The sequence below is a fragment of the Mchenga conophoros genome, linkage group LG17 (assembly GCF_057382185.1).
Source record: "Mchenga conophoros isolate Kocher_MC1m ecotype Shallow Benthic linkage group LG17, M_conophoros_male_GT1.1, whole genome shotgun sequence".
Classification (NCBI taxonomy): Eukaryota; Metazoa; Chordata; class Actinopteri; order Cichliformes; family Cichlidae; genus Mchenga; species Mchenga conophoros.
The window spans coordinates 15492110-15507367 of NC_140542.1; the positions used below are offsets into that span (position 1 = coordinate 15492110).

A 15258-nucleotide genomic window follows, 5' to 3' on the forward strand; every position below is an offset into this window, starting at 1 on the left:
ACCTTAGGCTGCGGGACCGTGGTCTCATGGCGGGGGAGCGTCGTCCCTCCTCATCTGTGATGCTCTCAGAGCTGAAGTGTTTGGTAAGGAAGTGCAGCTCGTCAGGTGTGGGCTGGAAGGGCAGCTGGTGCAGCTTCTCCTGGGATGAACAGGAGGACTGTGAGAGGAGGAGCACAAACGGAGCATAGATTACAACCAGCACTGAAGCTACAGTGAGGAGTTAGGCCGGAGCTAAACTGGGATTAGAAGAACTCTGGGTTGAGTTTGTCTTTGGAGTAAAGTTTAGTCCCCTTCTCATTAGAGGAGAAAGGGACAGGAAAAGCAGATTACTCAAAGCTGGAAATGCCTGTAAGGTTTGAAGGGAGCTAAGCTAGGATTATACTACAGGCTAAAACTATTTTTGCTTGTATGATGTATTTTTGAAAAGTTAAAGTGCTCTAAATGGAAATTGGCGCAAGGACATTCTAGCATTATCTCTAGCTGGAACAATTTGTGGTAGTCTGTCCTTGCAGGAATTCCTGGTGTTTCTACACAGAAAAACAGAGTGGAAAGACTGAAGAATGAAGTGCTTGGCATAGCTGTAAATCTGTGTGTCATCAAATTATAATGTATGTAGCTTTGCAATTCCACTACTGGAAAGGTTTTCCAAACAACTTTAAGCTGAACTTCAGTGAATGTGAGTTTCTAAAGCTGACAAGTGAAAAGTCCCTGGTTTGATTTCAGTAGGAGGCACGAATCCTTTTGGGGTTGTGACAGAAAGGGCATACAGCATAAAAAAAACCCCACCAGTTAGGGTGAAATTCACACAACAAAGGTCTTATTTGTCCGAATAAGATAAAAGAGAAGGGGGGCTCGGTTCTCTCTTACTACAATGATTGTGTTAGTCTGGATGCTCAAGTTCACGGCTTCTCAGACAACTTAGCCAGGCTGCTGCCTTTGATGCACAGCAAGTCTCATTTTAAAGGCAGGAGCCACAGAGGAAGTGTGCAATTTTAAAAAAGGGAGATGAAAGAACAGCAGAAGGTAAAGGACAAGGAGGAGAATAAGACCAAGTGGGACATTTGACATGTCCCTAAGAGTGAGGGAAAGAAAAAGAGTAGGACGCAGAAGTACACAGTAAGGTATCAGAATGAAGGAATCAGCAGTGGAGGCTACGGCAGTTTTGCAGCTTTGTAGTAAGTGAAATAAAGTATGTGTTTCTAGTTTTCATGGATGAGTCTATAGATCACTACAGCAGACATACAAATACATGCATAGACAGAGTATAGTGAATTTATTTACCGAGACAGTGGAACTGGGAGTGTTAGTGCCATATCCAGAGGAAGGCAATGAAGCGAGAGACCAGCGTCTGCCATCCGTCCTTAAAAACAAAGAGCGAACATTAAAGAAAATGAATGAAGACATCAGCACTCAATGATCATTTTCAGTGAAATACCACATATTCTCCACAGCCAGAATAACAAGATGAAGTAGTGTCACATACAGTGGAAAAGTATTACAGTGGGTGGAAGAAAAGGTGAAGCGGAAAGATAGCATGGAACCTAATGTGTGCAAAAAGCATCCACTGAGACTTTGCACACGTAAAGAGAAGCACCACAGAGTTCACAGACTCGACAGCTCATCCTGTGTCAGAAAAGCCGGATTCTTTACTTCACAAATACCTTCTGGTTATCAAACATTAGCCAGCTTTTTGTCACTTTCAGTAAATATTCATCCTAACAAACCTGAAGTGCCTCCTTACCCCTTCTGTGTCTCAGCTCCAAATCCAATTAAACATGTCCGACTTTAAAAACATCTCGCAAGTATTTCATTTCTTTTTGTTTTACACTTTTGGCTAAAACGAGTGAAACTTCTTCTGGAGATTTTTGAAGAAATTTATAAAAAGATCATAAAAGCACTTATTTAAATGTCTAAAAAATGATTTGTTTTTCCTCTAAAAAAACAAAACAAAACCCTGTGGTGTTCATTATGATATTTGTTTATGGATGCAATTCTCTCTTTTGTTTTTTTGTCTCTCTATTGCCTACGTGTTCTGGGGGGTCTTCATTTTTCTCGTGTTACCTTGTCTGTCTACATATTCCTGTTGTCTCGGGACTGTCCCTCATTCAATTTAGTTCCACTTTTATTTTGAAGGTTAGTTCCTCTTGTGCTTTTCTTTGTTATTCCTTCCTTCCTTCTTCTGCCCCCCACTGGTGTCTGATTGACTTCACTCCTTATTACCCTTCTTCAAAAGGAACACTCCTGGTCTTGCTATTTAGGATGTTTGAATTCCTAAAACAGGTGGTGAACAGAGGAGAGAGTACAGGAGAGGCTAGCCTGAAGAGCCATAACTGAAAATGGATTTCCCCTGTGGAAGTGTTTTGTGAGAACAAATGAGAATGCTTGAGTATTCACCAATAGAAAAAAACAAGAGGATGCTTTTTCATGTCATTCTTATCTCTACTTATTAAAAAAAGCAGAGATAAGTGTGTGTGTGTGTGTGTGTGTGTGTGTGTGTGTGTGTGTGTGTGTGTGTGCTGAGTCATGCAGGACAGAGGGCAGGAAGAGGCAGGCGGAAAAGTCAGAGGTCAGAATGGAGACATTACCTGTCAGACCTGTGTCCATGGCTGTGAAGAAGACAAGACAATGGTTTTCTTTTTATTTATTTATTTATTTTTATTGCTGTCACACAGACTGAAAAATAGATGCAAATTGCCTCAGTTGGTTTTCCAAACAAAACATATCTGATAAAGAAAAACGTTTAACTGCTGATACTTTGTTGGCAGTGCAGAGTGGCACACTTTTTGTTGCAAGCCATATGTATTTTTTATTTTATGACAACAAGCACAATTATTTTCATGCAAAGCCAAATGAAAAATACATTTAAATGAAAGTGTTTCTGGTAAAATAAGGCTTTTATGCGAGTAGGAACAGTAGGCCCGTCATATCAGACTCCACCACACGGTGTCCCTCTCACCCCACAGTGTGCTGAGCAGCGGCAGCTCTGAGGTCAGTGGCTGGACAGAGAGGGATTTCCAATTCAAATCAGCACTAATGCTCCTTTTCGCTGCTGCACCTCACACACACAGTGTCTCGGTGTTTGATGACGTCGTCGTGCAAACAGCCTGCCTGTTCGGCTCAGTCCTCGAATGGAGAGTCTCAGTTCAATCAAATAGATTCCAACCCCCCCACCACAGCTAGGGATCACAGTGTCTCACAATAGTTCCCGGAAGTTAGCAACATACGCTAGCCACGGCACAGATATGAGAGTACAGATCTTTTAAAGATAAGATATGTAAAATAGTATTTACAAATTTGCCTCCTCATCAGCTCACACACTCATTTACATCAGCAGCTGCTCAGCTCTCATAGGTCACTGAGTTGTTTAACACTGTTTCAAAGATACGGACATTAAAAGATGAAGTACACCTTATCTATTTGGGCTCAACATCTGCAATCTATTACTTTATTTCTATTTTTTTTCCTGATGTACTGTATAACTTAAAACTGAAAAGAACTGGTAAGAGCTAATGATCACTAATACAATCAGTTTGTTTATTGAGGACAACAGCGCTTCTGTGTTTTTTACATGTGTGACTGCAAACACAAACATCCTTAGCACAAAAATGGAAGTCTTACCTGCGAGCAGGAACAAAGGAGAAGTGTGCAGCTGTGTTGGGAGAGAAGTTGCGAGGACTGTCCAGTGGGCTGGTCCCTGAAAAACAGAAGTAAAGGAATAAGCAGGAATGACAGTAAGACAGACAGAAAACCTACATCTGTGTTCACGTGATGAGTTCTTTCTTTAACACAGTGAACACTTTTGTGGCAGCTAATTCAGGGAGAATCACAGGGAATGAAAATCATATCCGATTACCTTAATTAACTTCTCATCAGCCATGAAGTAACTGATCGGGATGTGTTTTGTTAACGTGTGCCATTTTACTAATAAAAGACAATGTGTGAAGTCTTAATCCAGTGAATTTGCTCAGTGAAAAGAGATTTAAGAAAATTACACCACAGACTATGCAAATAGGTAAGAAAAATGTTTTTTGGGGTTTTTTTGTCATCTCTGGACTTGTCATCTCATGTCATTGTTGCTCAGCAACTTGGTGCTACTATTGTTTGTATCAGGGATCAGCGCATCATGCTGATGCCAGTGAGCATGCCAACCAACCATGATCACGGAAAAGAAGATGCAAAGATGCAGAAGAGGAAAAGGGGATGTCTGCAAACGCACAACTGGCAACTGAGACTGATGATAAAGATGTGAGATGTCTTTTTTAAGTGGAGTTCAAGGAAATAAAAATCCAAGACAAAATAATAAAGAAAGAGGCAGAGGGACTTTGTATTACTACTCTGATCAAAGCCCAAGTAACGGCTCCCAGTAATGATATCATTATATCAATAATAAAACATAGCAAAGATATGTGCTTACTCAAGACAGTAATCTCAAATACAAAATAATATCTGTGGATCAGAAAAAAGAAAACTTTGTCTTTACCAAAAGCTGGTTAACTTCCTTTTACTTTACCCTCTTAGCTCATTACCTACTGACTAGTAAGATGCATTAGAGGTAAATTCAGTAACTGTGTCGGAGATTTGTTCCATGCCAGGACTAATATTTTTCACCTTATAGATACTTTGCTTGAGCAGTATTACTACAAAACACTGCAAATATTTCCATCCCAACCCAAACCAAATACTTGGACTATAATATACTATTATATTTTTATAAATGTCTTCTTCTGTACAGGGTCTAACCAGAAACCTACTCTCGATGACATCACCAAGTTATTTTTGACCAGAAGATTTCCTTTGACGCAAACATTAAATAAATATGCCTTCTTTCATCTGTGCAGTATTGTTCATACTGGGGTTCTTAAAACTTTACAGAATGAATTATTTGTGCTGCAAGACATCTTCCTGCTGCATTTACCAAGCTGAAAATATGAATGGGAAGATAAAAAGGCCCTCACTGTGAAAACAGAGCATGCGTTAAGTGTTCTGCTCATTCATTTGTTTTCCTTTATTCTCCATCACTTTAAATTTCTGACCTTGAACAAGACAAGAGCAAAATGAGAATCCGAATGTAAGATGTATGAAGAGAAGAAGCGTGGGCGATATGCAGAAAATAAATAGGAAAAATAAATAAATAAATAAACAGGGGAAGTGGCTGTAATAGAAGACAGAGAGGAAAGAAGATGGGCTCTCTCACAACCTGATTGAGTGTCTCATTAAGTGAACGAGCACACAGGGGAAAGTAAAAGGTAAAGATCTTAAAGGAATGACTCGTCTGTCTTCTTGAATCACACAGAAAGGTGGAGTTAAAAATTTAGATTAAGATAAAGTAGGTGAACCACCTGCTTTTTACATTTACTATTACACTGCTGAAAATATACAAAGATAAATGAATGCAGTTCAGTTAACTCCTTTTACATCACTTAGACTGATAACACATCATATAATGATTGTGGCAATCAGTGAGTTAATTACTTTTAACTGGATAAAGGGGAAGAAAAAACAGCTTCCCCAAACAAAATCACGTGTAAGTAGCTAAACAATAACTTAGTTTGAGAAACTGGGGACACAAACACTCAATTTCTGCTTCAACTTCAACACAGAAGGGAAACATTTCTCTTCACTGAACACCAAATATCTCCAGAACAGCTTGAATTGACTGTGAAGCTCATAATGCAGCTTGCCACAGAAGCCACAGATGATCCTCTGTTTAATAAAGCTGACATTTTTTAATTAAATATGCTGACATATCCGAGCAAAAGCAGTGGAATGGATATTCACGGTCAGTATCTGCAGGGAGAAACAGCACTCTGATAATAATTCAGCAGAATGAGGCTGAAGGAAGAAAGGGTGAACACAGATGAATAGCAGAGGAATGGCTGGCTGCCTCAAAAACAGGAGGAGAGATTAAGTAGTCGGACATTTCCACATCAATTATGCAGTTTTCTCCGCAGCATGTCTGGACAGAGCAGAAACTCAAATATTAATGCGAGCATTTGATTGTCGTCAGATGGGAACCTCTGTCTGTCTAGTTGGCTGTGCAGAACATGTATGCACATATTGGAGTGAACAGGTAGGTTATTAGTCAGACAGATTGCTTGTTAGTGTACATCTTACTTGTGTCAAATGTCTTATACATGATGTAGTATGGCTGCAAGGATGCTGCTGAAGTTGCATTTAAAAGGACATGGAGTTGTCCCTGGAGCTGTTAGCAGGCTCACCCACTGCACCGATCCTCCCTGTTCATATTTTATACTATACTTAGAACTGTGTGTGCATATGTGCGTGGACATTATTTAAGATCCATCTCTCTCAGCAAAGAGAAATCAGACACATCAGCGATGGGTCAACTGGTGTGTTTGTGTTTAGAAAGGATGTTTAGGTCTCCTCAGACGTTTTTGCACGAGAATGTGTTTGTGCTCATAGGTTGATGACAAGAGTACCAGATGCACGCACAGGACACGCAGTCACGCAGTGTTTCACCACAAAAGAAAGTCACTTTAATCCTTTTTTTAATCACCAAAGACCGAACAGATTGTCATGAAACATAAAAACTAGACATTCCTTCGCTATTTGCTCCCCCAGCCTGTGGTATCCTCTTTTATGGGCAAGACACTCACAGCACCTGCAGGTTTTTGCCAAATAATATATTGATATGTATTTAATACTTGTGTGTATTAACACCTTCACAATTATAAGTCCATGAGCTAATGGACTTACTGACATATAGGGCTGCCACGATTAGTCGACTAGTCACGATTACGTCGACTATCAAAATCGTCGACGACTGATTTAATAGTCGACGCATCGTTTGAAGCTTTGTAAGATCACAAAAGACGCAGGAATAAGTAGCAGGATTTAAGAGTGTAATAACGGACTGAGACAGAAGATGGCAGCACTGCATGTACAAGGATGCCAGCTGCCGTTAAACCCCGAAGAAGAAGAAGTAGCTCTGTCCCAGAATTCATAGCGCAGCCCAGCTCAGTTTCCAACAATGGCGGCAGCTAGTTAGTTTTAATATTACTCTTATTATTCTTTCTGGGTCACAAAATAAACGTTTAACATATTTTCAGGCGAGAACGTAGCTGTGTAAACCTCAAATATCTGCTCAGTTTATCAAGACACCACATATTTTCAAAAGCGCTCCGACGTTTTCGGAGACGTCTGTTACCCATTAGCTCGATAGCTAGCCGGGGGCAAGGCTCACTAGAGCCGTGAGAACACCGGACTCCCTGCAAATTGTTTTCAAACCCACCACCGTCTTTCGCTACTCAGGTTAAACATACATAAGTCACTTAGATAACTTACAAATGTTATTGTTTGGCTTTTTTTTTAGTATTTTATTTGTTCCTGAGTAAATCGGTTTGGCTGAGATTAAAGTTATAGTTTTTACACAGCTGAATAAACGTCAAGCAGACAGCTGATTATCAGAAGTGTAAGATGCTCGAGAATATACTCCAGTGTCCCGTTAGATTTTAGATAGCAAGGAGTTTATTAAACTTCACCGAAACAATCTGCAAATTTCATTAAAATTTAATAAACTATCATCTTGTCTTTATTTTTAGTTAGCACAGACCTTAAACACTTAAAGCTGTAAGCTAATGATCGTTATATAAGAACAGATGCTGCTGGTGCAATAAGCTGTACGTTTTACTCCAATGGATGATGATCTGATTAGTTGACTAATTGCAAAAAATAATCGGTGACTAGTCGACTATCAAAATAATCGTTTGTGGCAGCCCTACTGACATATAATGTATGTTCAACACAACATGCAAATCATGAGTGCTGAGTCGATTGCTCGCAAGTATTTTGGACTGAACTCTCCACGTTTTTTGACAGAGATTAGAGCCGACTTGAAAACTCAAACAGACCTGATCTAAGATCACGTCTATGCTTTGTGGATCTCCCATGTGTGTCTTTATATGTACTGCAGTAAAGTGAAATAGCAGCAATGTGTCCATCTATTGATCGTGCAGTCTCAACTGACACCACAGTCAGTTATAATTATGCCACAATCAAATAGTTTCCAAAGAAAAATCACTATGGAATCTATGAAAAAACACTGTGGCATGAATTTTGCACCTGAATAAGAAAAAGTGAAGTGAAATGTAAATTATAACTGAGTGCATGTAGTAAGAAGTCTCATCACACCATATATAGAAGCTACTTTGCTGTCACATTTTTAGGTTTCCTGCAGTAAACTGCAGTGACAGTGACCTACTTTAACAAAAACCAAGACATATGCTTTCATATCAGATACATGCAAATGTGATATCTACTCTGTGGCTCTTCATTTTCACTTGCCTGCTCCCTCTCCGGTGAAGACGAGGTGGGGAAATCAAAATAATTGGGGAAGGGGTAAAAAGAAATGTGCAATACATGCATATGTATGTATAAATATATTTAGCCTTGAGTCTGTGACATGAAACTGAACAAAAGAAAAGCCATCTTTCTTGCAGTCCTTCATTACAATTGCAAAAATGAGCAGTGGTTTGACAGTATTCATCTCGACTCAGAGCGTATAGCTGCCAATCACAAGCTGACCTTTACCAAATAACAGCTTTCTGTCAGCCAGGAGAGCGGAAACTACGGGCTGGTGAAGTGAAACAAATAGAAAAGATGGAGATATTCTGTGTGAGTAAATGGGGGAGAAGAGAAGAGAAAATGAAGCTTGATGTTAAAACATTACAAAAATATCAAGAGAGGAGAAAAAGAGATCATGAGAGAGGCAACAAGGGATTCATGCAGACCTCCAACATTTAATAAGTCTTTTTTTTTTGGAGAGGATTGGTGCTCATCAGACCCTCAGGATATTAGACTGAAGAATTTCCATCTGATTAGCAGCAAATGGCTTGGTGATTGAAACTATGATGAAATTCAGGATTATGGCAAGAGCGAGAAACTGAGAAGGAGGAAAAGGGAATGAAAGGACAAGGCTTAACCTCCAGTGGTTCATATTAATCAGTTCGTGTCTACAATGAGATATCACAGCCTGGATTAGACAGTTACAGTGGAAGTGTGGAGCTGTGTTCACACGTGATATGAAACCAAAATTTACATTATTCAAGTAAACAGATTCAAACTAAACAAAGTGTAACAGGACAGAAAATGAAAAACAGCATCTTTAATTAGTGCTGTTTAATTAGAGGTATTTAATTCCTGCGCAGGGTCTAGGACACATAGACAGCACTGCAGGACTAGTGGCACAGTTACCATGGCAATGTAGCAGCTGGAAGATGTAAATGGAGAGGAGGAAGGGAAGATAGAAGAATGGAGCAAAAGAAGTGTACAGTATTAGTAACAGCAAACCACACTGTGAATACAAACAGGCAACCACAGATCACTTCTACGCACTGCAGATGCCCCGTAGGACATCTATCCAGTCAGATATGAAACTATGAAAAGAAAATCATCATGTCAAATAAGTAATGTATGATGGTGAATTACTCCACATCGAAAGGAGCCAGCTGAGGTGGTTCAGGCATCTGACAAGGATGCCCCCTGGGCGCCTCCTGGGTGAGGTGTTCCAGGCATGTCCCACCGGGAGGAGGCCCCGGGGCAGACCTAGGACACGCTGGAGAGATTATATCTCTCGGCTGGCCTGGGAACGGCTTGGTGTTCCCCCGGATAAGCTGGAGGAGGTGGCTGGGGAGAGGGAGGTCTGGGCCTCTTTGCTTAGGCTGCTGCCCCCGCGACCCGGCCTCGGATAAAGCGGATGAAGATGGATGGATGGATGGATGGATGATGGTGAATTTTTTTATCCTCTCAGTGAGCTGCCAAAAACAGTTTAAAACCCCCTCTCAAAAACAAAAACAACATGTCTTTTATTTCCAACCCTTTCCATTGTCTTTTGCTAACTTCAGCCATCACAGTATTGTTCCTGTGTCATTTCACAGCATAATGAAATACAGGAAAATCTGATTAACAGATCAGTGCTTCAGCATACAAGTAGAATCTGTGCACCTTTTAGTCAGAACAGAAACCATACACTAACCACAGGACTACAATCTATAGATATTCAGCTGATATTCAGGGAAGATAGCAATTTACTTTATGGTGAACAGCAGCTCTTGTATAAATGATCATTCACTGACACCAAGGTCGCCAGTCACACAATAGACTGGTGCCAAAATAAAACAGTGCTTGTGCTATGCTGTGGGGAGTGGAGGATGACAAAGCTCCCATCAGTAGCAAAGGCTCGCTGATTGCTTGGCTCTAAGCCTGTGTTTCATAGTTCATGAGTAGTTTATGAAATCAGTATCAGGATATCAATATTTAAATATATATTTTGGTGGCTTCAGAAAATGGTTTGAGATCAGTGTCTGAGAAAGAATGTTACAAGAGTAAAAATAAACTTTACATTTACAAAGTGGCTTTTAAACTTCATTTGACTGACTGACCAAACAATACTTGTTTAAACAGTATAAACCAGCACTGTGCAGTAAAAAGTCTTTAACTGAGCTGGATTTAGCATGTTTGCAAAATTTATTTGCACTAAATTTTAAAACGCTATTAAAATTTAAATTGTTGCTGGTTTTGTTGCTGTTTGTTATTTAACTCTTTTGGAATTTAAGTTTATTTTACCATGTTAAGAAAACTTTTTCTCATATTGTCCGAAATATTGTTATTGCCAATATAATTTTGAGGCGATGTCACCCACCCAAAGAAACACTACTACCACTATCGGGTGAAGGTAAACACAACATGGTAATGAGTGTTTCTCTGTGTCACGCAGCCTCTCCTTAATATTCTCTCCTCAATATTTTACCATCTTTCCATCTTTCATATTCATTGAGCTCTCGCTCTCTCTCCTCCCATTCAGTTACTGCCACCAATAATCCTTTTCCATTCTGCTGTTTCAGTCTATATTTTGATTCCTTCGCTCAGTCCCCTTCAGGCACCATCAATCATAGTTTTTCTTTTTTCCATCTCTTTTCCATCTATACATTCGAAGGGTGGAGGAGAGGATGGGTGGGTGTGTGGGTTGGTGGGTTTGTGCGCTTGTCTTCCTGTCAGATGTGTTCAGAAGACATTTTGTTAGCACACATTTCATCGAATCATTTGGTGTGTGTGCATACAGCTTCTAATATCAGCACACACACTTTTTCATAGCGAACGTACGTATGATGGCATGGTGGGTGGAATCCTTTTGAAGTGACTCTTGCCTGCTTCTTCTCAGGAGTATTTCAAGAGTATTTGATAAGGGTGAAATATTTTTCTTTCTATAAATGTGTCAGTTTGTCAAAGATCAAGGCAAAATCTCATCTTGATGTATTTCCTGCTGCAAGATCAGCTTAAAGTTATAGACACTGACCTTACACAGGGAGACAAGAAAATGCAATACCAATTTGCCAAATTTGACGAAGTGGAAGCAGCTTCCCAATGACTTTATGTGCTCTAGCACATTACAAAAGGCTAAAGCACATAAAATCATTGGGAAGCTGCTTCCACTTCATCAAATTTGGCAAATCTAAGTCACCCAGCAAATCAGTGGTTATGCAAAATTATTGTCAAGGTGCTTGACTTCTTTTTATCTGATGAGATTAAGCAATCAAAATTCTGTCAAGAAACTACTGCTAATTGTGCCAGAGTGCCCTCAGATTATACAGTCCAGAAAATTTATACACTATCCAAAAAAACAAAACAAAATTCACCCATATTGGGGACTCCCCTGTTGTCCAAAAACAGTTGGGACATGGATTCAAGATCTTTAGGGAGTTGTTGGATGGGTTTGGGGAACTGGATGCTGACACGTTATTCTCTGTGTTATGTGGATTTCAGAGCGAGTGGATCTCACAGAGGCTCAGTCAGATTATGAAGTAAGGTGTCTGGAGACTGAGCCACTTCAGACTCTTTTCTTTGTAACTTGAAAATAGTAAAGAACAGCAAAGGTGTGGTGCGACGTACTATCCTTCTGTTATCAGCAACTGCTCTTCCTATGAGAGTTGTGCCTCGTCTTCAGCAATGTGTTCGTGGGAGTAACGGTAAGTGACATTCGCATGAATGCCTTCGACCCGAGGTTTCCCAGAAGAACATTGTATTGTAACAAAATAATCACCTGCATGCTCAGCATATATGCATATGTTTCAGTGATTTTAAAAGCTATACAAATATTGCAGGAATGCATACGAATTCAAGCCAATCAGCAAAGACAACCATCAGTCTGTCTTCTGTCTTGCATTACTGTAACGATATCTTGATGATGTCAGTTTTAAAAGTGTGAAAATCTAAGTAATGCATTGGTAACAATCCATACAATAATTAAGATGAAGTAAATATTTCATCTTAATTATAGTAACATGGTGTTAAATTACAAATAATAATATTTACTAATCAATAATAATGGCAACATTTATTTAAGGAGTAGGTTTGTTTAACAAAAAATACTTATTTTCTAAATATGTTTCATATTATACAGATAAGAGAAAATTACTTTAAAATCGGAGAACATTTTGCTAATATTATTTGCTTATTATTTACAAAGATTACATTTTAAAATAAAACTTTCTTTACTTACCCAGGCATTTAAATGCTTTTGTTAAAACCCTGAAGCAATTTTACAATAAAGAAAATAAACAATGAAGTATTTTTTTTTATTTCAGATTTCAAACTAATTAGTAACCAATGGATGAACATTAAAAGTACTAAATATTCAACAGCAACAAAATATTAGCTAAAGCATCATTATAAAAAACAATGGTTATTAATAAGTGTTAAAAATAAAAGTCTGTCTGCGGCAGCTGACCGTATGTCAGCCTGTGCATTCATTCACACAAACAAACATCTCACTGTGCGATCTCAGTGTGCTACCGGAGCTGTTAATTGAGCTTTGTTGGTGTGTGATTGTAAACAACACGACTCCATGTAATGCAACTTGTCTGCTGTTACTACACACTTTTAGCAGAACAACAACATTTGAGCAGAGTCAAAGTTTCCAATAAAACAACACCTAAATTATCACCTTTTCATCATAATTTATTCAGCAACTTTTGCTATGCTACCAGTGAGAGTGGATTTGGACTACTGAAACTGGTACTATGGATACTGATGATATTACAGTATTGAGTATATCAGGTCTATAGTTTGAAACATCAAAGGCAGTTTATATAAAGGAGTGTGTGTTACCTGTGTGTCCATGCAGAGGTGAGTGTGGTCGTGGCAAAGTGGGCGAAGTGCTGGACGTGACAATCAGGCTCTTCCTGTTGCTTGCCCGACAACTGAGAACAAAAACAAAGGCAATTTAGTGACTTCAGCTTAATCTAAGTTCAAATTTGAAACAAATAAAGTCAGGGTAATTAACTCTTTACATAAGTACAAGGATTTCATAGAACCTTCAATGAAGGACACATTCCTGGCATGGAATTTGCTTCTATAAATGTTCCTTGGGATTTCATAGCCACAATCACCAGTCACAGACATTATGAAAGCACATCATAACCTCACACACTCTTATGAATGCTAAGTTAGTCATTTGTTCTTGTTTACTCTTATCGACTCTTATAGAGTGAGGTGCGCTCAGCTGAATTACATCTTATGCAGAAGATGTAGTTTTAACAAAATAAGAGACTGAAAGGTTTGGGCTGGGAAAAACAGATAGGCATCGTTAGATGGTACTCTGTAGGAGACCTCAGCTCCCCTTTGGGCTAAGATGCTCATACGGATGTGTACATACTGCTGTACCAAAGACACTCGTCGAGGAAAGAGCAATCTGCTTTAAAGCTGTGACATCTGTCCCTAGACAGAAGGAGAAGAGGAGGAAATAAGGGGGCAGTCTTCACAGCTAACACCTCCAACATAAGCTCACAAGATTATTCGACTTTGTTGTTTACTCTGAAGCTCCGAGCCAAGTGTGCCTGTAATGACTTAGGAAGGGCTAGCTTCACTCAGGGGAAATTACAGATGGAAGAGGATGCTGTGATGTGGCATCCAGGTACGCTGATATGATATCTTTCTAAAGTGACACATTTGCTCAGCAGCCACCTCTCACATTCAGACAACACTGGCTGAGAACAATGCACGTGAAGGCAGATGCCCATGTTGTTTTTAATGAAAACGCAAACATAGTGACTATATTTTAAAAATGAGCATTACACCTATTCTGTCATGCTTTAAGAGTGACAGAGAACCAAAAGCTGTATGTTCACAAAAGATGCTGCACAACGATTGCTAAACAGTATAAAAGCTAGCAAAGCACAGGAAGCTAAACTCAGGCTATAGTGATAGGCGCCCAATGTTATGAAAACAGGTGAGTGAACAAGGCGGAGGACAAGACCGACTGAGGGAATTAACTGGGAAGAGGGAAGAAAATGGGAAACACGTGAAAACCGCCACATGTGAGAACAACTAGACAAACATTAAGTAAAAACCAGAAGAAAAAAACCCAGAGAGAATTCACAGCCAAACCAAAATGGAGACGAGAGACCTGGACTACAAAGCAGGATGTTTTTTATCCAGGTAACGTCATGTTCAATCCCATTTTATCTACAATGAAGGTGGCTCACTTCGTGCTGGAGTATATTGTTTTGGTAGTTTTTGCTGCAAACCTAACCTGCTCAGGTTATTTTTCAGGTTAGGGAGCAATTGGTGCAAAATCAACACCTACTGACCAATTAACTTTATGGAAAACAGCAGTCACTATTACTGGAAGACCTCGTGCGTGGATGGTAGGAGTGTAATTCAGAGTATAATTCAACACTGTAATGTCTTTGCATTTCCCTGATGAACATCAGTAAAAAGTAGAGATTCTATGACTCAGTTCTATTCCTTGATTTTTATTTGTGCTGCCTGAAAATCTACAAAATGTTTATTTTTTTGAGCCTTGATATACCCTTCTGAGAACCAGCCTATTCATTTCTGTCCTGTGCAATGGACATTTGTTTTTCGTCAATATCTTTTGACTTATTTGAGCTACCCTACTAAGTCCTGATGTGCTTAATAGAGGACATCCTGGGCTTTCCATTGATATCTCCTGAGTCTGGGTATTCTGTTTTAGTGCCAAAGAGGACGGAAATTGAAGAAATGTTCAATGGGAAGACTTTTTTTCCCTCGGTTCTCAGAAAATCTGGTCCTCAAACAGTACACCTATACTGCGCTTAGAGATCTTCATTTTAAATTTGCATGTAGACTAAGTATAACTTTGAATTCTGATGATCTACTCTGACCACTAAGTACTACCAGGGCTGCAGCTGAAAGAGCAAAAAACAAAATGATTTTCTATTTTAAATATAAACTTAATGAAATGCTTGATTTTAAGCCATC

At 39.3% G+C, this 15258-nt stretch overlaps 1 protein-coding gene across 10 annotated transcripts in view; it reads right to left on the reverse strand.

Annotated features, from left to right (window-relative positions):
• The window catches only part of mast2 (microtubule associated serine/threonine kinase 2), a 143870-nt gene that overhangs the window by 37443 nt on the left and 91169 nt on the right, over window positions 1-15258 (reverse strand). For 8 of the 10 annotated variants that reach the window (XM_085252927.1, XM_085252926.1, XM_085252925.1 and 5 more), the window contains 5 exons: window positions 13126-13217; window positions 3619-3694; window positions 2586-2606; window positions 1282-1360; window positions 3-157 (listed from right to left, as the gene is read on the reverse strand). In XM_085252927.1, coding sequence (XP_085109053.1) covers window positions 3-157; window positions 1282-1360; window positions 2586-2606; window positions 3619-3694; window positions 13126-13217 — 423 coding nt within the window. The remainder of the gene's footprint in view (window positions 1-2; window positions 158-1281; window positions 1361-2585; window positions 2607-3618; window positions 3695-13125; window positions 13218-15258) is intronic. The other 2 variants (XM_085252928.1, XM_085252933.1) reach the window with 1 other exon arrangement.